The sequence below is a fragment of the Chelonoidis abingdonii genome, chromosome 9 (genome assembly GCF_003597395.2).
Source record: "Chelonoidis abingdonii isolate Lonesome George chromosome 9, CheloAbing_2.0, whole genome shotgun sequence".
Lineage (NCBI taxonomy): Eukaryota > Metazoa > Chordata > Testudines > Testudinidae > Chelonoidis > Chelonoidis abingdonii.
In genome coordinates, this window is record NC_133777.1 from 6151314 (window position 1) to 6175973 (window position 24660).

A 24660-nucleotide genomic window follows, 5' to 3' on the forward strand; every position below is an offset into this window, starting at 1 on the left:
CCATGTTGCTCCAGGGGAAAGACCACCTGTGGGTCATGTCATATAGATACAGAATCCCCCCAAATCTCAGCCATGCAGAATGCAGATACCAAACTCTTTTCTTTTCATTTGATTTTCTCTCTGTCCCTTTTCTCACCGTCTCTCTGCTCTGTTTTTCACTAGATATTTTTCTTGTTGGTGTGGACTTTTCCTGTCTTTGCTCTGCACAAATCCAACAGCATTACAGTGCCAGAGCTTGGGCTGTTTTGCAACCAGGCGAAAGGAATCGTCCTGTTCCTGCTGCACAGGATGTGCGTGTTTGGGTGCGTGGGCGTGGAATGCCTGTGTGGATGTGTTGCTGACGGACTCTGCGCTGAGAACTTGCTTCAAGAGAAACAGTGCACTGTAAGCGGCTCAGTGACTGGCTGCATCTGATGCGAATATAGTGCTAAGTTTACTTAGTAAATACTGTCACTAGTCCTGTTTATCTTTAGCACAAACACTTCCCATGAATACAGCCCCAGGACTTAGAGCTCAGAACTAAGGATGACCAGACTCCACGTGGCTGGCATGCTGTTCGCTCAGTGTGGCTTATTCTGAATCGGGTGGTGTCAATCTGTGGATGGCCTGTTTCAAGGGGTAGAGGAAAAATGCTGAGCGCTCTGGGGAGGAGGGTTGTTGCATCACTGAATTCCATGGAAACACAAAGCTTTCCATAAGGAGAAAGTTTAGAATGAATTTTTATACTGTTCTCGTTTGCCACTCATTCTGTCATGAGCTCAGTTCTAAACCGTGTGCACGAACATAGCACCTCTGCAGAGGTGGGGATGGAGAACTATCCCCAAACCACAGATGTGGTTACCTAGGGAGCACCAGATTCATCCCTGCACTGGCGCCTGGTTCATTCAGGGGCTTCAGTGCCTCTTATGGGGCAAAATAGCCAGGGTGCAGGTTTGCCCTAGACTCAAACTCCTCCCAGCCCCCCTGATCCTCCCCAACTCCTCCGCTGGCCCACCCTCAAATGCCTCTGTGCTCAGGGCTCCTGCGGATACAGCACCGGGCAATGATGAAAAGGCCCAGGGAGGTTCGGCAATTTGCCCACACAGTCAATCTGTGGTGCCAGGCCCTTGCAGAAGTGAGCCAGGGCAGGATTGTGATCAATACACAGGGGGCTCTGTACTGGACACAGACAGACCACTTGGCTCTCCTGTGGTATGGAGAAAACGCTGCTAGAGACACAGAAAGGAGCAGAACCCATCTGATCCCTAGGCTAGCTGCCAGACTTCACAGCCTGCTCCTGATACTCAGTGGAGTTTCAAAGTGGTTTGAGGACCCATAAGGAGAGATGCTGGACAGTTATTAGTATCAGTGGGTGTGTCACAGAAGCGCTTTGGGTATGTCTACACTGCAGCTGGGAGGGAGTGTCTCAGACCTGGTAGACAGACTCACGCTAATGGGGCTTGAGCTGGCGAGCTAAAAACCAGCCATGTGGATGTTCCAGCTTGGGTGGATGCTCAAGCTCTCAAGCCTGCTCCAGCTCAAGCCAGAACATCCATGCTGCCATTTTCAGTGCACTAGCTCAAGCCAATGTCTTTAACAATCACTTCTGCTTTACGAATCAGCCCCTTTCCATTACGATGACCATCTGCCACGAATTAAGGGCAGATCTGGGAGCCCTCACTGTTGGTGATGCTGCTAACTTAACCATTTTGCAGCAAGAGCAAATTCTTTCATCAACAGGACATTTCCTTCCATTCTAGTACAGCGTGTGCATGAGCAAAATATAGAAACTTGTCACTGCGCTAAGCACAAAACAGTATTTTCTGAAGGCTCGGCGTCAGTCGGTCAGTCAAATGTTCCAGCGCTGGTACGTTTTGCTAGCTCCTACAGCCAAACGTCGTATGAAAGTTCTTCAGATGATTCACCATTCCAAGCAGCTGATCTCCATGGGGGCTTGCCAATGGGCAGGAAAAAACCCGCTCCCAGTCCCTGCAAATCCTGAGAGACAGGAATTCCAGTGCTCCCAGTAAGGGTGACCAGATGTCCTGATTTTATAGGGACAGTCCCGATACTTGGGTCTTTTTCTTATATAAACACCTATTACCCCTCACTCCCCTGTCCCGATTTTTCACATTTGCTGTCTGGTCACCCTACTCCCAACTCCCTGCAAGTCCTGAGAATGAAGGGGATCCTACTAGTACCAGATTATTCGATGGCACTCATCTCCACTTGATGAGAACTCCACCCTCCAGCTACAAAATGGTCTCATTTGCCTAGGTTCAAATCTCTGAGATCTTGCATCAACCACCAATCCTGTTAGGGGAACAGCTACAGAATCCTCTCCGAGAGCGTGTGGCAGGGCTAATCAATAACCCCCTACGGAGGCCCAGAGACAGAGTCTTTCTCTTCACTGCTAAAAAAGGGTATTTACAGCAAGGTAACTAACATCTGTGACCTAACCTGAGGTAAAACATACCGAAGACAAGGCTCTCTAGTTTTACTGTGAGGTAAATGAGGCGAAGTCAATCCCAGATGTGGGTCTGTGGCTGACCTTGCCTCGTTTACCTCACAATAAAACTGAAGTGCCATGTCTTCACTATGCTTTTACCTCAGGAGAGCTCGCGTGCATTAGTTACCCTGAGGTGCCAGGGTGAGGCAGCGAAGACAAGGCCTTAGGTTATCATCGTTCAGAACGTCTCTGCTCAGACGTGATCATGACATCTGGGTCACTGCCACACGGTGCAGCACCATCCCAGGGAGACAACGCGTCACAGTGCACAGACACGGTGTCAACCACCACAAATACTTCAGGACTGTTTTAAAGGCCTTGGAAGCTCTGGAGCTGGTGACAGCAGCCCCCATCAAAATTGGGCCTGGCCTGCGAGAATCGGGGCATATGTCTTCTCTGGATGAAAAGAGGTCACGCTTTCGGAAATGCTGGATAGTAACAGAGAGGCCATGCTGCACATAACAAGGCAGCTGGTAACAACACACAGTATTGTATCTCTTGGCTTCAGCCTGTTTTATGTGCACAGTTCAGGATCTCACACTGCGGCCCATGGACCATCAATAGCTTGTAAACCCTGTTCCTGGTGGGCTGCCGGATGAACCATTCTGACAATCAAGCAACAAGGAATGGGGATATTGGTCCATGAGACGGTCTCCTCCTTACAAACTTTGTCACTGAATGCCATTGGCGAACCATAAGAACACAAGAATGGACATACTGGGTCAGACCAAAGGTCCATCCAGCCCAGTATCCTGTCTACCAACAGTGGCCAATGCCAGGTGCCCCAGAGGGAGTGAACCTAACATGTAATGATCTAGTGATCTCTCTCCTGCCATCCACCACCACCCTCTGACAAACAGAAGCTAGGGACACCATTGTCAAATCCGTCTGTCTGACAAGGTGCTTACATGGCTCTTGGCATCAAATGATGGACGTCTGGGTCTCAGGGAGGGACAGGCCAAGAAGGAAGGGTCTGGAAAGTTGGTGAGGGATATGAAAAGAAATACGTTCTTGGGGAGCAGAGAACTGTCCCCAGTGGCTGAGGGATGCAGAAGAGATGAATATTTTAGGGTGACCCAAGGAGGTCTAACTATCGATAATGGTAGGAAATTAAGCCCAGGGGAACTTTGCCTGGAGATGAGGAGATGTTTCCTAATGGTGAAATTGATTAGACTATGAAATAGCCTCCCTACAGTAAGGGTAAGAAACCCTGATGCTGGAGGCCATTGCAGCTGGACTGGAGAAAGCCCTGAAGGGAACAGTTCTGCAGTGCTTTGGGACTAGATGAGCTCATAGTGTTTTATGTCCTGCCTCAAACCTCTATGAATCTTTGATTTTTTTATCCTTGAAATGTGATGTCTAATCTTCCCCCGGAGAGCAAAGAGGCTGCTTCCCTGCATCGATCCCTTTGTTCCAGAGCATGGTACATCAGTTTAATGGAAGGATCTGAGGTGATAATGAACAGGCTGCCCTTGTAATTAGAATAATGACCTCAGGTCTGGTGCACACAGGCAAAAGCAAACACATGCGGGAACAGGCCCACCCAGACAGGACCAAAATCCCCAGGAAATGGGTGTATCCATCACAGAAAGAATGGAGAATCCAGGCAGACAATAAACAGCTTTGAGTTCTGAGCTTGGGGTCACCTTCCTGAATATGTCCCAGCTCTGCTCCTGACTCCAGGGGAATTTCACAGCCTGCCGCCTGGAAGAGCAGGAACAAAGCAGTGATCAGTATTCTCAAGAATGGGAGAGAATGGGAGAGAGGGCACTGGGTACGGAGGGTGGGGAAGGGGATGACAGAGAGAGGAGAGGGGACCAGGGAAAGGGCAAGGTAGGGAGAGAGAAGGGGGTGATGGGAGAAGAGGGAACTGGGGACAAGGTTGGGAGATGATGGGGGAGTGGGGAGGAGGCTCAGAAGGTGAGTGACACTGTGATGCTTCCTGGGAATCCCCAAAGGGCCCAAAATGTCTGAGTTGTCATGGCCAGGAGGAGTCCCCCAGGGAGGCCACCGCCTCACAGAGATGGCCGTGTCCTCTCTGGTCCTGGTGTCCCCTTGAGAACCCAGCAGAGCTGTGGCTCCCATCCTTGGCCATCAGGAGAGGCCTGCCACGCAGGCACCTCCAAGATGGCCGTTGGCAGCACCTCACCGCGTGGATAGTAATCCTTTCCAATGGGTCCCTGGACTGTAGCGCCTACCCCCAGGGTGAGTCTTCAGAGCCCTCCCTTGGGCACAGGAGGGGGCATTCGAGACCAGTGCCCCCTGGGTACAAGGTGCTGCCTCCGCCACCTTCCCAGTCCTGGCAAGGGCATCTTTCTGGCTGGCGGGCAGGCGACTGCTGGATGGAACCAGTCTGGCTCAGGTTTCCTGATTCCTTGGCCCCAAGCCCTCGAACGGCTCGAGGGCAAGTGCCTGCGTTGTATGTAGGGGTCTCTGGAAAGCAGTCATGTCCGATCTCTTTCTATGCCCAGCAGCTGCTGTTGACACTCAGGTGCGAGCCAAGGTAAAAGGCCAGTGTCACGTATCTTCTAGTACTTCTTAAATGTTATTTCGAGTTCCCCCTCTGGCTTCTAATAGCCCCCTGGAAGTTTAGCTCTGGGATCTAATTTCCTTACAGAAATAGCTTCACTCCATTGCATGTGCGCACAGGCTGGTTATCATAGGGTTGCATTACGGGCAGAGCTGTCCCTTGGGTATGGCAAATCAGGGCAACTGCTCCAGACCACGCACTTTGGGGGGCTCCATGGGCCAGTGCGATTGGCTGGCGCAGTCAGTCCCAGAAGTGATGGATTTGTCACTTCCGTCCCGGGCCCTGCACCTCCCTAGAGATGGCCCAGACAATGGGGGGGGGTTGTTTTTGCAGGGTTGCCTGGGACTGCCGGGCTGGGAATGCTGCGCTGTTTCTGTAGGCTTGCTCATAAATGCCAGGCTGCTGAGATGTGTGCCTTGGTGGTATTTTTAAAAGCATATTTGTTTGGAGCTGAAAACCCAAAACATCTACCAACCCCGCCCCCGCCCAACAGCTTTATCCCAAGCCAGATAAGCTGGGAGCTTCACGGTGGGGGTGGCGTTCCTGTAATGTGCTGAGGTGGCAGATTCAGGAATAGAGCTCTCCATTCTCATAACAGCCCAAGAAATCTGGGTGCAGACCGGTGCATGTTTCTTCAACTCTACTGAGCAAGTTCTGCAAGGCAAGAATTCCCCTGACCTCACTGACACCCACCTCCCCCTGTCCAGGAGTGTCACAGACCCAAGCAGTGGCGGTTTGGGGCAGCGAGGGTGTTGCATCAGTTCCACCCCGGCCATGGTTGGAGACTTCTGTGTCCATCAGAGGCACAATCAGGCCTTGTGGATTCCTGAGTCTAATTCTCCTCTGACTCACGCCCGCTTTGCAGGGGTGTTGTAATGCCACTGACTTCAGTGACATTACTCTGGATTTACACCAGGGACTGTTGGAACAGAATTAGGCCCTCTGAGCAATCAACCACTTTGAAATACTCACAGATGACTCAGGAATGGAAGGTAATGCGTTACGGACCCCAGATTTGCAGCATGGTCTGGGATTTGACCTGTGACTGTGCTATCCCAAGCTACTGATGATCTCCGAGCAGGTGCAAACACAAAGACAGTGCTCCCAGATTGGCTACAGCATTATTCAGTGGAGGGAATGCACTCAGTTAAAGCAAACCCATTGTCAACACCTCACACCAACCTGCTTTGGCTGAGGCCCTGCTGTCATTTATGCCCACACGGCGCCCACAAAATAAAGCGAGTGTGGCTCTGACAGGTAAAGCAAGATGCTCCCATGTCGCACAGCAGGTTCCAGCCTGGCTCGTTCCCCAGCTTCCTCCCCACACTGGCTGGATCTCCCCAAGCCACAGCAAGGGCAGCCCATCCAGCAGGGATTCCCTTCTCGACACTAAGCCGGCATGATCTGCCTGGGACAGCCAGTTGCACTTATAGGGCCATCTGTGCAGCTTTGCCAGACGCTCTCCTCTGTGGTCCCTGCGGGCCATCGTGCTCTGAGAACGTGCATGCAAGTCCACGGCCTTCAGCAGCATGTAATTACTGCTAAATACCAGCTCTCCTTGTGACCAGTGTTACGTGTCAGCTGGCTGCTCTCTGCACAGCGTCCTCCGGTTAGAGCATAGGGCTGGGAGTTGGGAGACCCGGTTTCCAGCCCCAGCACTCACTCACCTTGTGACCTTGGACAGGATCCCCCAAGGTATTTTAGCCCTAACTCCTTTTCATTCTCATGAGGTTAGGCAACTAAATCGTCTGGAGGAGCTGGGCCTTAGCCTGCCTTTCTATGCCTCAGTTTCCCCATCTAGAAAAGAGAAGATAATACTTTTGTAAAGGACTTTGAAATCCTGGGATTAAAGAGTAGAAGATTAGTTATAATCTATTACCATGCTCTAAGGATACTGGATGAAATCTGGACCCCACCCAGGTCAATGGCAAAATCCCCGCTGATTTCAACAGGGCCAGGATTTCACTGTGCTTAAATACTAGAGGAATGGGTGCTATAGGGAACCCAGGCACAGAGAGATCTCTTATTTTCCTTCCCCTCCTCAAGGTTCTGTGACAAAGCAGCATGCTTGTACCTGTGGAGGGTCTGCCCAGGGAACCCATCAAAAATGGATGGATGGATTCAGCCCACCACCACACATTTAACCAGAGCAATTGCACTGCAAACGGCAGCAGCTGGACTTCAACTCAGTATGCAAAGAGGCGAATGATCCAATTAGCTTCTGCAATTAGCTGGGCTAATAGCCCACATGTACGCTTCGGGGGCTTGATATGTGCATAAATACGTATGGAGTTACACTGAATGCTTCTGTCATCAGCTGGATAAGCAAGCAGACCCCTCACCTCCAAAATAGCCTGCTAACTAATGACCCCTATACACCAATAGGACTGGAGCATCCACGGGGAAAAATTAGTGGGTGCTCTGCACGCACTGGCAGCCAAGCTCCCCTCCCCGCCTCCTCTCCCCCGAGTGCACTGCGTTCCCACTCCTCTGCCTACCTCCTCGCGTTTCCAGCGCAGCCGCTGCCAAACAGCTGTTTGGCCGCTCCGGGGGAGGGAAGGAGTGGGAACATGACCCGCTCAGAGGAGGAGGTGGGGAAAAGGCTGGGCCGGGGCAGGGATTTGGGGAAGGAGTCAGAATAGGGGCAGGAAGGGGGCGGAGTTGGGGCAGGGACTTTGGGGAAGGGGTTGGAATGGGGGCAGGGCAGGACCAGGGCCTCATGGAAGGGATGGAATCAGAGCGGGGCCGGGGCAGAGTCGAGAACCCACCGGTGCGAGCAGAAGTCGGCGCCTATGCAGAGAAGGCTTTGCTGTTGTGCTCACACACACCCACACACCCTGAATTGCTCAGTGTTCTGCCATCCCTACCTGTTATCTGCCCAACACAACCCCATTAGACATCGTAGATGGTTGGGTCAGGCCCTAGGCTATGATCTCTGAGCCCCTGTACATTTCACATTGGGTGGATGCAAACTCAGCGACTTCTCCTTGGGGCGCTAGTGGGGACCCTGGAGTTACCTAGTGGAAAGCACTTGGGGCATGGGGCACTGCAGCGCTGTCATAAACAGATAGCTAAGGGTTAATGTTTCTTTCACCTGTAAAGGGTTAACAAAGGGAACCAAACACCTGACCAAAGGACCAATCAGGAAACTGGATTTTTTCAAAACTCAGGGAGGGAATGTTGGGTCTGTGTCTTTTGTCTGGCTCTCAGCTATGAGAGGGGATCTTTTCTATCTTCAAGCTTCTATCTTCAGTTTCCAAGTTGTGAGTACAGGCAGAAAAACACTAGGTTGTTATTTGTTTTGTCTATTGTAAAATTTACATAGTGGTGTAGTTTGCTGGATGTATAATTAACTTGTATCTCTTTTGGATATAAGGCTGTCTATTCTTTTTTTCTTTTAAGCATCTGAGGCCTGTATTATACATGTCAACTTGATAAACAGAGAGACTATGTGTTTATAGTCTTTTTTTTTTTTCTGATTTCCTTTTATGACTAAGTGATGCTTGAGTTGTAAGTACTTGTTGAGTTTATTTCGTCTCTGGGTGGGGCTGGTAAGGAAACGAAGGGTAGGGAATTCTCTTGTGGTGTTAGAATTCTAGGGAAGGTGTAATCTCTTGCCTGGAGCCCAGAAGTATGATGGGTGGTGGGAGGAACGACACAGGGGAGAGTAGAGAGAGATATTTTGTCTTCTGTTTCCTTGGTATTTCGTTGTTCGTGTCCTGGTGGAAAGAGGAGATGTATGCTCTCTTGTATATGTTTGATATGTACAAGAGGTTGTGCATCAGTAATTCTCAGGTTAGCCCAGAGAGGAAATTCTGGTGGGAGAGAGGAGGGGGGGGAAGTGGGTTATTTCCTTTTGTGGTAAGACTCAGAGCCTCTGGGTCTTTTGGGGTCCCAAGGGAAGGTTTTGGGGAGACCAGAGGGAGCCAAAACCCTGGAATTTTTGGCTGGTGGCAGCGATATCAGATCCAAGCTGGTAATTAAGCTTGGAGGTTTCATGCAGGCACCCAGATTTCTGGACGCTAAGGTCCAGATTTGGGAAAGATGCTTATGATAAGCGCCATGCCAGCTCTCGGGGTCAGGAGCAGCACTGGGAGGTTCAGTATAAAGGCTGTGGTGCAGCCACACCAATGCCGTCTCAGAACAGAGAAGGCCCAGATTGGACTGATCTGCCTGTGACAATAGAAGCTCCTGCAGCCCTGGCCATGACCTCAATGGGATCTGCACAGGTTGCCAACTTTCTGACCGAACAAAACTGAACACCCTTCCCCCACCCCTTTCCTGAAGCCCCAGCCCCACTCACTCCATCCCCCCGTCCCTCCATCGCTCGCTCTCCCCCAACCTCTCTCACTTGCTCATTTTCACCAGGCTGGGGAGGGTCCCTTTTTCTACACTGGGGAACCAGGCCAGGCCTGGGCTGCACCCAAACTCTCCCACCGTTCAGGGCTGCTGGGATCCAGAGTCTTGGCTCAGCCAGTGTAGAGAGAGGGCCCGAAAGGTCACAAAGTCTGGGGTGGCTCCAGATGAGCAGGGGGTTATTGAGTCAGACTCATCTTGAGGCTGAAAACACAGCCCAGGCCTTGCTGCTGCTCTCGGTTCAGTTTGGGATCAGCCTCAGATGCCAGTGGTTTCAGGGTCTGTCCCCAGCCAGCAGCCCCTTCACGCTCTGAGGCCCCAGAGGTACCAAGTGGCCACATACCCATAAGCTGTAATAAGCCAGGACCTTCAGCCAGCAATCGCCTGCCCACTGAGGCATCATCAGTTTGGTACCAGAGGAGAGATGTGACCCAGGGAGGCTTTCCACAAACAGATCTCGGTTGCACCTGAGTCTGAAGTCAGCCGCATGTCACCCACCGTGATTCCACCAGCAGCACTTTCTGATGTGGGCCACTGCCTGGTCTCTTAAAGGCACAGTCCCCCACATCCAGCAAGATTCAGTATACAGGCCCAGCCAAGAGGCTGTAGCACACTTGTCTTCACCCTGCGCTGTCATAGCACTTGTGTGAAGACACTACTGCACTGATGGGACAGCTTCTCCCGTCGGCGTAGTTAATCCACCTCCCTGAGAGGTGGCAGCTATTGATGGAGAAGCTCTCCCGATGACGTAGCGCTGTCTACACAAGGGCTAGGTTGGTGTAACTACGTCGCTCAGGGTGTGGATTTTTCACAGTTGTACCCATCTAGGTCTGTAGTGTAAACCTGGCCATGGTTTTAACCCTGAGAGCGCTGTCCCTCCCCAGCTACCCAGCCAAAGAGACACTTCGGCAGACACATCTGAAACTCATAGAGGGGAGACGGACAAGACGGAAGTGCCCTTGGGCTTGTGAGGATATTACCCCCCCTGAGCTGGGTTCCCTGTGTCCAAACAGCCGTTGTCTGAGGAGTTTGGATGAATGCTTCTGAGTTGGGCATGACCCAGGGTAGTTTCTGTAAAAATCAAATCCATCAGAACAGCAGAGCAGGAGCCCATCTCGTCGGGACCGTAGTAGTTAGGAACAAGGACTGTGAAAGGAGCACCTGCATAGTGTGAACAAGGCCTATGCTAAGAAATGAGTCCAAACCAGAACCCTAGCTCCACCCCCCCTTCTCCCAAACTGTGGCAAAGTTTGAGCCAAATCTAGACCCGAACTTCACAGCTTGTACCCCAGCTCTCCCTAGATGTGAGCAGGCTCCTCCATTCCCCCTCACACACACCCACCCCCTCTCTGAGCTGCCAGCTAAATGTCAGCATTAATTGATCTTAACTTTGGTGAATGAGCCATTCCCTGGGCTGGTTGCAGAAGAGCCGAAAATACCTCTGGAGAGCTGGGGCAGGTGGGCTCTGTAACCTGCCAGCTCCTCTCTCCAGTTAGGTTCTGTCTCATTGCGCCATGGGACAACTGCCCTCCTGCGGCACTGAGGCACTAAGTGATTCTCCCAAGGTGACACAGAGGCTCTATGGCTGAGCAGGGAATTGAGCGCTGGCCTCCCAAGTCCCAGACCACCCCCCAGACCCTCCATCCACTCTCAGACCCAGCAAGTCTCCCAGCAGGACAGGGTCACTCTCACTTGGCCGGGGAGCGATTGCTCAGTGTGCCATAAGGGACAGGAACTAGGGGGAAATGCACTGAAACTGAGCCAGTCACATAGGCCAGGCTATCCGTTATTATCATGGTCCAGCATGTGAAACATCCTGCAGTCCCACAGGGATGTGACACCAGGAGGCGCACACAGAATGACCCTGCTGATTGCTTCTCAGGCTTCCTTTCACAGCAGTTACTGTTTGCTGGAGATATCCCAGCATCTCTGGGAGAGAGGAAGGATGGCCTTGTGGTTAAGGCGCCAGATTGGGACTCTGGGGACGCCTGTTCATTTCAATTCTATGCCACAGACTCCCTGTGTGACCTTGGCAAGTCACTTAGTCCCTGTGCCTCAGTTTCCCCATCTGTAAAATGGGGATAACAGCATGGCCTTTCAACCACCGCTCCCTGGGTTCCAAGAAGCAATGAAGTGACTTGCCTTTTGTCACACAGTCAGGAAATGACTCCAGATCTCCTGAGCCCTTAACCAACAAACCACAAGACCAATGTACAGAGCACTGGACTACTGGGATTGTCACTTCCTGTCTGTGTCTCGGTAATTGCTTTACTGCATTCTTCTCCCGGGCTGTAGCAATATCAGCCCAGGGCTGGGAGGCAGATGAATCAGCAGGCGACTCTAAAGAAGAACTACAGTCGACAGCCATGACCGAGTGATGGACAAGGGAAGGCATGAGGCCTCTTCCATCTCTAGCTAGTACAAAAAAGCAAGTGGGAGGAAACAAGCTGGCCTTGGGGGAGAGGCAGAGCAAGGGTGGGGGCTCGGGGTGGAGCATGGGCAGGGCCACAGCCTGGGTTGGGAAGGCTTAGCCTCCCCTGTCCTATTATTCCCGCCGCCCATGTCTGCCCTCCCGTGCAGCACAGGCTGTTACATTTCACCCCCGAGACCTCCGTACGGAGCCCCTGACGTGAGTCCTCAGGAGACCACTGTCAGCAGTCACCAGCAGAGAACAGGTGAGGCCAAGGTGCCACCAGCGTCCCAGGCCCCTGGAGTGGCAGGGAATTGAGTGGGTGAGAAATTCCTGGATGGCCCCAGTCTGCGAACCGCATCCCCTGCTGCAGAGGAAGGTGGAAACCCCCAAGGAAAAAGTCCCTGGGAGTTGTTCCTTGGGCACTGGCAGGGCAAACCCACACACAACGTGTACAAGCCAATGTCTCCAGGGTCTTTGTGTCCGTGTGAAACCAGAGGCCAGGACAGTGAAATGAAAACGAGGCTGGGATGTCCGGCAGCAGGAATTTACACGGCTAGGCTGATGGGGGGGCACGTTTCCCGACTTTCTAGGCTTTAGGGCAGCAACACAGGGCCACGCGAACAGAGCCTGTAAAAGGGGCTTTGTCAAGATCAACATGAGAGCTCCGGCCACCCGGATCTCAATGGGAGGTTTGCCTGAGTGAGGACTAAGGCAAGGCCTCAGGATTCGGTCCATCTAAAATGAAAGCTATTGAGACTGCACAGGGTGTTCACATCCCAGGGCAGGGATGGGGATTTAGCATCACCGATTGACTAGTGAAGGGCAGAAAAGTGATCAGAGCACCCAGAACACCCCACTGGGGCTCACAGCCTCACTTCAGTGCAGACTCACAGGACACTCTAAGGATTGAGGGGGCCAGCTGCAAAGAGCGAGTGCGGGGTCACAGCACAAGCAGCAGCTGTTACTGGAAGCAGCTGGGGGATTCCCAGGTGGGAGTGTGCACTTGTGGGGTGGGCCTCAGGACGCTTGGGGGACTCCCTCACTCACCTGGGAGACAGGGCCGGTGCAACCATTTAGGACAACTAGGCGGTTGCCTAGGGTGCCAAGATTTGGGGGTGCCAAAAAGTGGCGCCCCCCCCCCAAACTTTTTTAAATGGTTGCAGCCGCTGCTGCTGGAGGGGCTGAGCTGCCGGCGGCAGCAGCTGCCTGCAGCCGGCAGCCCAAGGTGTCCCCCGGGTCAGTGCGCCACCGCCGCAGCCCAGGGCGCGCCCCCCCGCCTGGGGTCAGGGAGCCGCCGCCGTGACCCGGCACCCCAGGGCACCCCCTCCCCACCCCCCGGGGTCAGGGAGCCGCGAGACCCGTGCGCGGGGCGGCGAAATGTCCCGGCGCCTAGGGCGCCAGAAACCCTAGCGCCGGTCCTGCTGGGAGAGATAAGCCCTGGAAGCTGTTCCTAGGAATCTCCGTGGGAATTGTATCAACTTCATTCCTTTCCCTCTGATGCAGCCCTAGGCGTGAGGGCCACCCTCCCAGGGGGAAAAGGGGGGTTGGGATTTGTGTAGCAGGCAGCGGGCGGTTAGCACCCCCCACTGAGTCTTGAGTAGAACTTTTTGGCTTTAGTCCTGTATGAGCCACCACTTTTTTCAAATGCTGGCTGCCCCCTGGTGACCAAACCAATAACTGCCACCTCCAAAAACCACCCTCCTCGGCAACTGGTCCCTGGCTCTCACTGGGCCATGCCTGGGTATTGGGCTCTCCGCACTCCCTTGTCCAGAGCCTGCCAGAGACACAGGGCGAGGGAGTCAGGCTGCAGCAGCATTTGCCTATTTTCTTTGGCCTGGGTTGGTTTTTCCTTCTGAAATGGGACTTTGCATGTGCTGGCAGTGCCAGGGCTGCTCTGGGTGCTAGATACAAACCTAAGCGAGGGAGAAGGGGAGCCAGGTGGGGTAATTCCCAGCTGTTTAGTGACCTTCTGAATTGGCTAGTGCAGAGATGGGCAAACTACGGCTCCCGGGCTGGATGTGGCCCATGGGACCATCCTGCCGGGCCGCTGAGTTCCCGGCCGGGATGACTATTCCCCAGCCCCTCCCTTGCTGTCCCCCCACGCCCACAGCCTCAGCTCGCTGTGCTGCCAGCACTCTGGGCGGCGTGGCTGGCTCTGGCTGGACCACGGGGCTGCGAACTCCTGCCGCTCTGAGCAGCATGGTAAGGGGGCAGTGGGGGGGTGTTAGATAAGGGACAGGGGATTCTGGGGGGCAGTCCGGGCACAGGGAATAGAGGGATGTTGGATGGGGCAGAGGTTCGTGGGGGGCAGTCAGGGGATGGGAACGGAGGGGTTGGATAGGCGGGGTTGGATAGGCGTGGGAGTCCCAAGGGGCCTGTCAGACAGTGGGGGTGTGGATAGGGGTTGGGGCAGTCGGGGGACAGGAAGCAGGGGGGATTGTATGGGGATGGGGTCCAAGGGGGGCAGTTAGGGGTGGTGGTCCCAGGAGGGGGAAGTCAGGGGACAAGGAGCAGGGGGATTGGATGGGTGGGGAGATCTGACGGGGGCAGTCAGAGGGCAGGATGTGGGAGGGGGCGGATGGGGACAGGGGACAGGCTGTTTGGGGAGGCACAGCCTTCCCTACCCGGCCCTCCATACAGTTTCACGTGAGGGCCGATGTGGCCCTCGGGCCAAAGCACCCCTGGGTGCCACTGTCCTCTAGTGGATGGAATCGGAACTGCTCCTCGTTGTGGTGTTATTTTAATGATCTTATCAGAGCAGCTGGGAGCGCCGGTTACAGCCCAGGCCCCCGGCTGGGCTAAGGGGAGTTCATTACAGACACCACTCTTGGCAGGAGGGTTCTGCCCCTGTACTATTAAGCTGCGGTGCTTAAAGCCCTGGAAAGTTCAGTGGCAAAAGCCGGCCTGAAAATGAAATGGGGTAAAACCCAGATTCTTCTGGTGGATGATTTTGAATATGCTGCCAGCCTCTTAGCAGGCAAAACTACTCGGTTGAAACTGTCAGCGGTGTACCCAACCTCGACTCTGTTGTGGAGAACTCGGGTGGCAGCGAGAAGTAACTCGAAGCCGGTGCTGCGAATGGGGAAAGCCTTTCGCACATCACACCCCCGACTGAGGAGAGAAAGAAGCGAAGGCTGTGCCTAGGGTGACCAGATGCCCTGATTTTATAGGGACAGTCCTGATTTTTGGGTCTTTTTTCTTACCTAGACTCCTATTACCCCCCCACCCCCTCTCCTGATTTTTCACATTTGCTGTCTGGTCGCCCTAGATGTGCCACGCTTCGGCGGTTGGGATCCTGATCTGCATACTGAAACGCGGCCCCTAGCTGTCAAGGCTGGAAGGAATCGGAGACCTAAAATCAGATGACTGGATGGCATCTACAGACTCCTGTCCCGCACAGGCATTTTACCCTATAACCCCCCAGATTTGGCTGAGGGCAGATTTGGTTCAGCAGCCTCTCTGCGTCCCAGCAAACAAACAATGCTGCACTGCAGACCAACAACCAGCAGATGGTAGCAGCCTCCCGTGTCTCCGAGTCCTGCGTGTACGGTGTGCAGCTTGTAAACGGCCCAGCAGTGTTCTACACGGTATCAAGCGAACTGGATCTGGTGACAGCGTGAAAGCCCAGCCCAAGCTTCAGAGCAATTGCAGGCCCCCCATCCCAGGGTTCAGTCTGTTGCCTGGAATGCCCCAGCTGCCTCAGGAAGCGGTTTCACTACAAACAAGCACATTTGCTGGATGCATCTGAGCCTGGCGCCGACCTGCCGTGACCCGCTGGGGATTAGAACAATTCCAGTTCCAGGTCACGCCAGGACAGGTCCAGACCCGCCAACCCTGGCACATCCCGGCCAAGGCTGTACAGACAACACAACCCTACAGAGCGCTGACATCATTCATCGGCACGCTGGCTAGCCCATTACAGCCCTAAATGCCACCCTCTGCGAGCCACATTCATGCACTGGTGTAGATCAGGCGTAAGTCTGCAGTGTTCCAGGGGTGGGACAGGAAGGCCAGACCCCCAAGATAATGCAGCACTGCCAACTCCCACAGTTGTACCACCAGTCTCACAATATGTGGTGCTTTTCTCACAGCCTCCGCGGCTGGAGCTGTGAGACACTGTGAGAATCTCAGCTTTTCAAAAGTACCTTCGTAGCCTTCGGGGTTGCAGAGGGAAGCATAAAGCCATGATCCCTTCAGGCCCTGAAGCGGAAGGCAAATGACATTCATTGTTTTTTTAATATCTCATGATTTTTAAGCCAGTCTCCTGGAAGGCCCAGCAGGGGCAGGCATGGGGGCTGAGCCAGGAAACTGCTGGCCACGGTCGGTGTGTTCCGAGAAGCGGGACTGGGTGGCCATCCTTTGTAAACAAACAGGACTGGACCCAAGAAGAGTCCTGACTCCATCTTCAATTTGTCCTCCTAACGGAAACAACCCAGCAAGGCCCCAAATATTGGCTAACCTGGGGGGCCCATAGGGCAACTCTGCACACCCCCTTCTCCTCCCAGGCTGAGCAGCTCGGCTCTGACTCTTCTACTTTCTCCTCCCCAGATAAAGAGCCGAGTATACGAGCAACCACTGCTAACGTGACCTTCTCTGTGGTTCACAACAAGCTGCCAGAGTTCCGGTATCTGTCCCTTGGACCCAGGAACGTTTTTGCCCACGTGCTTCTCTCCTCGTTGTCTTTTCCGCTTGGCCCAGACCTGCCACAAACACTGCCCATCCCCCTGCTGCCAGATTTTGGCGACAAGGGACTGTGGAGTGTGATTAGGATCACCTTGGCCTCCCTCGCCCCATATTACACCCTGCCTGCCCCTTACCCTCTCGGCCTACTCCAGGTGCTTCCTTTAACCCCTGGTCATGGCTGATAAGAGCAGCAGGACAATTGCATCATAGCCTTGAACCGCACTTAGCTGAAGGACGCCAGAGAGGTGCTGGGGACTCCGGTCCCAGCAAAACCTGTGGATGAGCTAAAGCCTAGTCTAAAGTAGAGCAAAGGGATCGGTGCTAAAACCAGGGGTTTAAGCTCTGGTGCCGGGCACCCTAAGCTAGAACAAGGGACCTTTGTGGCCTCTAGGTGAGGGTTGACCCCAAAAAAAGCCTTCTAGTTAAGCTGCCAGGAGATTCCCAACCCAGGAGAGTGAAGGCACACAGGGCAGTGCAAGCTTCCTCCTCTCCCCTCTAACCTTGCCAATGCCCCACCACTGGCACCCACAACCTGCCCTGCGATTCCAGCCCAGGGCTGCCCATTGCTGGGGTGATGCCAGGGGTGACATGAGCAGCAGCCAGACGAGAAAGCATAGAAGAGTGGGCATGATTCGGCACAGGGGCGGGGAGCAGAAAAGCCCGAGCTCGGCCCCTGGTTCTCTCTGAAGCCTTGGGCAAGTCACTCAGTGCCTCTGTTTCCCTATCTGCAAAATGGGAATTGTAACCCTGCCCTAAACCTCAGGGCATCTGGTGACCAGGCTCTGAGTTCCTCAGGCAGCAGGAGCCAGGGAAATGCACAGTCTGATTCTCTGAGGCCCAGAGGGCAGGGGCTGGAGCATGCAACGTATTTACCTTTCACCCTGACTCATCATTCTTCAAGTCACATCCTCTGTCCCAGGAGACGCCATCGTCGTCTGGCCCAATGCCTCGCTGATCCCCCTTGCTTCCCTTTTCTTCTGGCCCTGAGTGAATTTTCCCACTGTTTGCAGGAAGTGCTTCCTGAGATGGTGCCAGACGGGGAAAACAAGAGGTAAATATTGTTTTTCCCTCCCTGACAGCAAAGCTGAGGGTCTCTTTGGCCAGCAGCACCCCAGTGACCCTCTTCTCCCCCAAACTCTGTGCACCCACTCAGGGGAGTCTCAGCCGATCCCCTGCAACTTGCCCAGGCTTCAGCTCGGGGCCCAGCTCCCCACACATCCTGTGCAGGAGGACAGGGCATAGACAGCATTTCCCAAGACCCTGACATTGCTCCTGCTGCCCTCTTCTGGGTTCACTGGGCATGAATTTTTCTGCTGGGCAAATATAGTTACCCTCATCCAATCAGGGAACAGAAAAAAGTACCATGTGGTTTGTCTAGCCAATCACGAGCAAGCCAAGAGAGATCAAATGACAAACATTCACAGCTGCTTCTCAAGGTGAAAAATCCAAATAGAAATTGGCTAAATGGGAGGAAACCACCATCTGCCCTGCCCCATCCACCAGCAGAGAGAAAGAACAAAAACTCCCAAAATAAATGGCTGGCTGTGAATGACTCGCTCCTTTCTCACAGCAAGGTCGCTCTATTGGATTTGCAGGCCTCTTAATATTGGGGCTCATTTCCCATATCCTCTGCGGTCGTGTCACCCCCTGGCACGCTGAGCTCATAACATTTCCCCACACTTTGTTTCAATTGTATAGATTGTAAATTCTTTGGGCCAGAGGCTATGTCTCACAATGGGCCTGATCCTGCCCCATTGACGTCAATGAGAGTTCTGCCACTGAGTTCAGTGGAAGCAGGCTCCGCCGGATTACATGTGTGTGTGTATAGCGCCTAATGCACGACTAGGGCTCCCAAGCCACCTCTGATGTCCAAAACTCTGGGACATCCAAAATGATCCTGAGCCCCAAAACTGGGCAGCTGACAGTGTGTACTGAGCACCCTTACAGTCTCAGCTGCCTGGAAAAAGGGACAATCCTGGGAAAACCTTGATAAGCTGACTCCCCTAGACCTGATCTCATAGAATCATAAAATCATAGGATTGGAAGAGACATCAAGAGGTCATCTAGTCCAGTCCCCTGCACTCATGGCAGGACTAAGTATTATATAGACCATCCCTGACAGGTGTTTGTCTAACCTGCTCTTAAAAATCTCCAGCGATGGAGATTCCATAACCTCCCTAGGCAATTTATTCCAGTGCTTAACCACCCTGACAGTTAGGAAGTTTTTCCTAATGTCCAACCTAAACCTCCCTTGCTGCAATTTAAGGCCATTGCTTCTTGTCCTAAAGGTTAAGAAGAATATTTACGTACTTGAAAACTGTTATCATGCCCCCTCTCAGTCTTCTTCTCTCTAGACTAAACCAACCCAGTTTTTTCAATCTTCCCTCCTAAGTCATGTTTTCTAGACCTTTAATCATATGTGTTGCTCTTCTCTGGACTTTCTCCAATTTTTCCACATCTTTCCTGAAATGTGGCGCCCAGAACTGAACACAATACTCCAGTTGAGGCCTAATCAGCGCAGAGTAGAGCAGAAGAATGACTTCTCGTGTTTTGCTTACAACACTCCTGCTAATAGAGCCCAGAATGATGTTTGCTGTTTTTGCAGCAAGGTTATACTGTTGACACATATTTAGCTTGTGATCCACTATGACCCCCCAGATCCCTTTCCGCAGTGCTCCTTCCTAGGCAATCATTTCCCATTCTGTATGTGTGCAACTGATTGTTCCTTCCTAAGTGGAGTAAAGTACTTTGCATTTGTCCTTATTTAATTTCATCCTATTTACTTCAGACCATTTTTTCAGTTTGTCCAGATCATTTTGAATTTTAATCCTGTCCTCCAAAGCACTTGCAATCCCTCCCAGCTTGGTATCATCCACAAACTTTGTAAGTGTACTCTCTGTGCCATTATCTAAATCTTTGATGAAGATATTGAACAGAACCGGCCCAGAACTGATCCCTGCAGGACCCCACTTGTTATGCCCTTCCAGCCTGACTGTGAACCACTGATAACTACTCACTGGGAATGGTTTTCCAACCTTATAGTATCTCTTCCAACGATTTTGCACCCACCTTATAGTATCTCCATCTAGCTTGTATTTCCCTAGTTTATTTATGAGAAGGTCGTGAGAAACAGTATCAAAAACCTTACTAAAGTCAAGATATACCACATCTACCGCTACCCCCCCATCTACAAGGCTTGTTACCCTGTCAATGAAAGCTATCAGGTCCGTTCTTGACAAATCCATGCTGACTGTTCTTTATCACCTTATTATCTTCTAGGTGTTTGCAAATTGATTGCTTCATTATTTTTTCCATTATCTTTCCGGGTACAGAAGTTTGAGTCCTCCAGATGCTGCCGTAACTTATTATTGTTATCAGGAATAATAACCTTTTATTGTTTCCTATGTCACCTCATGGCCTTTTTTCACAAGGCAATAGACGTTAAATAAACTAAGGAAATAGAATGTAAAAAACTTTGTGAATGCAAACTTAGGGCTACACATTGAAATGAAAAAAAAAACCCTGGAAACTAATGTCTGCATTTCTAACATTCTTCGCATCGCAGTATGTGTGACATTGATGTTTTGTTCTGCCTCCAACAAGTTCTCTTCTAGAAGATGCTGAACGCTTATGTTCTCAGAACATTAAATCTTTCCCTTGTCTTGAATGTGCTTTGCATTGGTCTGTAAATGGGTCACCGCTTCCAACAGCGTCCTCTCATGGCCAGGGGTGGCTCTGCAGCAACCCGCTATAGGTTTCCTTCTCTTCAGGGTTCCTCGATCAACTTCAAACCCAGGTTTTGCTCTGTTCCCAACACCTATCCTTAGGGTCTGGGCTGAAAGAAAAGTCAAAATCCCCAGTGTACAAAGTTTAAATCAATCCCTTGCTTTAGCAGGCCACTCCCAGCCATGCCTACTTGGAGCAACTCTCCCAGTGTCTCAGGATCTTTCCTGCAGGAGCCTTGCGCTCGCGCTGCAATCCCTCTACCCAGGCCTCTCCCTGATTGAGCCATTGACCTGATTTATCCACCAGGGGAGCCGAGTGGGGCCCATCTCCCCTTAAAGCCCCAGCCTCCCTGGGACGGGGCCCATTGTTGGTAACACCCGGCCCATCTCGAAGAGCTTTCATCTGAGGATCTCAAAGCACTTTACAAACTTGCAGCCACCCTCCTTCAAGGGACTGTAGCTCATTGCTATCACCCGATTTTACAGAACGGTAAACTGAGGCACAGATCAGCCAAATGGCTGGCCCTCAGGTAGCTGCATACTGAGCTGCTTCAGTGCCCAATCACATTAGACTGTGCCTTTCCCTTGAATTCAATGGGCTTTAAGTCAGACTCTGAGGCAGCAGGAGAGTCAGGAAAGGGACCCAGGAGTCCTGACTCCCAGCCCCATTCTCTTCTACCCAGAACCTTTTCCCCATCTCCTTATCTTCAGGGGCATCGGTTTCCATGTAACTTCTCCTCTTCCCGCCAGAGGCCAGGATCCCTTCCTGGTCTGCCCAATGACAGCCAAGTGGCTTCCTGCCTGATTTCTCACCAGGAAGAATCTCTCACTCAACTAACAAACAAAAGAAAACAAAAAATCAAAGCAGCAATGCCTGCCTGCAAGCCCGAGCCGAGAAACAGGAAGCCAAGGGCTTCATCGCCTCTTCCTGAGCATCACTCGGAACAGCCCCCAGGTCTTTCAGGGCCAACTTGGCCCCTCCCTTCCGCAGCTGCATCCTCGCTCTCCAGCCTCAAACCTGCAGCGAGGGCAGGTACAGCGGGTGAGAGACAGGGGACGGCTGCCAGGAGCCCTGCCGAGCCAGGGAACGAAGGGGGACCGGTTGCTCTGGCGCAGGATGGAGTCTGTGGCTTTGTACAGCTTCCAGGCAACGGAGAAGGATGAGCTGCCCTTTCGCAAGGGAGACACACTGAAGGTACCTCTGCCCCCTGTTTTCTTATCGAGGGAGCCCCAGCAAGGGAGACAGGCTCCCCCAGGCACAGCCACCTGCCCCTGGGAGCTCAGACAGATGGCCTAAGTGCAGCATACCCATTCCGAGCACTTGTAGGAGTCCAGCACCTCTTGCTGGAGGATCCTGGTGCAGGGGAGAGCTAGGGAGTGGGGAGATCTGGGGGCAGATGAGGCTCTAGGATGCCTCTGAAATGCACTGATCCAGAAGCTGGGATTGGATCAAGCCCAAGGAGAGAGCTAGAAAGCACCTGAGACTGGCTGCACCAGCAGGGAGAGGTCGTGCTGGGTGGGGGGTTAAACTGTGCCTGAGATGCAGTGGCCCAGAGAAACGGGTAAGCCCTGACTGAGGACACTGCAGGGCACAAAAGCAGTGTCCAGCCCAAGCTACTAGCATCTGTAGTGTGGACTGGCTTGTTCCTTCCATGGCCTGGCACCCAACCATCCTGAAGGGCTGGGAGGACTAGGAGGCATTGCTTGCCACTACCGATCCTAGCTGCACGGATGTCCATGGCCAAACTCCCTGGGGACTTTACTGGGGAGAGGATCTGGCCCTTGGAGCAGCTCAGTCCTCCACAGATGGGGCCCAATGCTGCTCCAGGGGAGCAGCCCCAGCCCGTAGCCTGCCCGTGTAGCATTCAGGGGGGTGTCTGTGGGTTGAGGGGGATCTCCAGGACATCTGTAAAGAGACCTGGCCTGGCAGTGGGCTGACTGCAAAGAGCAGATGAGCTTAGAATGGGCGTCATGCGACACAGCTGAGCTCCTTCGGATATAATGAGACAGAGGATGGGCTTGCAGTCTAGACGTGGGAGTAGGACCCTGTAGATGTGGGTTCGGTTGCAAGCTCTGTGGCAGGGTCCCCCTGTAACCAGGAGCAAACCAACCTATCTCTCTGGTCCTCAGTTCCCTTCTCCCACCCTTCATTTTTACTGTGAACTCTTCTGGGCAGAAACCGTCTCTTGCGTGTGGGCCTGCAGTCGCAAACAGCAAACTAGGGGAATGGGATCTAGGTGAAATGACTGTAAGGTGGGTGTGCAGCTGTTGAGAAACCAGTGAGTAGTTATGAGTAGTTCACTGTCAAACTGGGAGGATGTGCCAAGTGGGGTCCCACAGGGGTCTGTCCTGGGCCTGGTACCATTCAATATTTTCATTAATGACTTGGGGGATGGACTAGAATGGACAATTCTGAAATTGGTGGATGACACCAAGCTGGGAGGGGTTGCAAGCACTTTGGAGGACAGGATTCGAATTCAAAACGATCTTGATCAATTGGAGAGCTGACCTCAATTCAGCAAGATGAGAGTCAATAGAGACAAGTGCAAAGGACTACACTTAGGAAGGACACATCAAATGCGCTGCTGGAAACTGGGACTCGCTGGCTAGGTCGTAGTACTGCTCAAACGAACCTGGGGTTATAAGGAATCCCAGATTGAACATGAGTTAACACTGTGATGCTGTGGCAAAAAAGGCAAATGTTTTGGGGTGTATGGCCAGCAGCATTGTAAGTCAGACACAGGCTGTAATTGTTCAGCTCTGCTTGGCACTAGTGGAACTGCAGCCAGACTATGCTGTCCAATTCCAAGTGCCACACTTTAGGAAAGATGTGGACAAATTGGAAAGAAAAGCTTGAATGCATTGGGCATGAGTCTAGAGAAGAGAAGGCAGGGGGGCTGATAGTCTTTATCATAAAGGGGCTGGTGATCAAGGGTTCTCTGTGTGCGCTGAGGACAGGACAAGAAGGAATCAGCTCTGTTCACCACAAGGGAGATCAAGGATGGATATCAGCAGAAACTTGCTAAGGAGAGCTGAGCTCTGGAATCAGTTATGTAGGGAGGTCGTGGAATCCCCGTCACTGGAGCTTTTTAAGCACAGGTTGGACAAACACCTGCCAGGGATGGTCTGGGTTTACCTGGTCCTGACTCAGTGCAGGGAGTTGGACTGGATGAGCTCTTAAGGTCCCTTCCAGCCCGACATCTCTGATTTCTGTGATCTCAGTTGGGGCCGCTAGACATACTTGGTATACAAACAGGAGCAGTAAATCTCTTAAGAGATGTTTGATTCACCTGAACACTTATTTACTCCTGTGCTTTAGATCTGAATTAATACATGGCCCCAACATTTTGATCTCAGTAGAACTCTGACTTACTGTTTAAGAAGGAAGTTTGTAGGAGCAGCCAAAAGTCTTTCTTCCCCAGGCTTGTGCTTGCAAAATTCTCCATATACCGTGGTGATATTTCCAGGCACTTTGTATGCGAGAGTTGACACTAGTTCTGTTAAAGTACCATTTGCAAATGACAAATTATTTTGTGATAAATAATGGGGCCCACTCCGAGCTTGATCGCTCCTGAATCATGCCAGCATGCCGAAATCATGGCCGTAACAACATTTGCACGGCCTACATCACATAATGTCTCTGGAGACATGGCAGAGCTGGTCTGGTCTGAGTTTATAGAGGTAGCTATCATGGTGATGAGTGAGATATAAACACAGCTAGAGAGCTAGATACGAATGGGGATAGATAGATAGATAGATAGATAGATAGATAGATAGATAGATTTTCAGCTTAGCCCCCTTTTTTGCAGATGTAATTTTGCACCCACAGTCCATCGGGTTGGGTGTTTGGTTTGTTCCCCAGGATTTTCCAAGAGCAGCACAGATCGAATAGAAAGGGGTAGGGTGCTGACGAAAATAACTGCCTCTTGCTCAGGATAACCTGCAAAACTAGATCACTGCTCCGCCCCCTTGTGAGCAATGCCACCATCTCAGACCTGTGGCAATAAAAACCGGGCAGCACTCGTACCATGCAATAGCCTCTCTGTGTGCCCTGTGTGGATGAGCAGATTAACAGCAGCAGTTTGCAGTGACAGCGTCACTGCCCTCTGAGAGATGGGCGGGTGGATCAGGCAGTAGAAGGGGACTCAGGAGGCCCAGATTCAAATCCTAGCAAGGCTCCATGTTTCCTGGGTGATGTTGGGCAAGTTGCTTCTCTCCATGGGGCGGTTCCCCACCTGCCCGATCCTAATCCTGTCTGTGTAGACTCTCTTTTACCAGGCCCAGCCTGGATTTAGCCTTTGGGGGCATTATCCCCATTTCACTAAGGAGGAAGCAGCAGCAGGCAGTGTTTGACCCAAGGTCATCCAGGCTGCAGAGAGGCAGGAATAGAACCAAGGTCTCTGAGTACGTGCCTGCAGCACAAACCCTCGTGTGGGAAGGAAACCCCTTGTACCAGTGTCGTTTG

General features: G+C 52.4%; 1 protein-coding gene across 1 annotated transcript in view; it reads left to right on the forward strand.

The window, feature by feature from the left end:
* The first annotated feature begins 21208 nt into the window (after positions 1-21208).
* GRAP (GRB2 related adaptor protein) overlaps positions 21209-24660 on the forward strand; it is a 37167-nt gene continuing 33715 nt past the window's right edge. Inside the window, exon 1 of the mRNA XM_032762741.2 lies at positions 21209-21390. Coding sequence (XP_032618632.1) covers positions 21313-21390 — 78 coding nt within the window. The 5' untranslated portion in view covers positions 21209-21312. The remainder of the gene's footprint in view (positions 21391-24660) is intronic.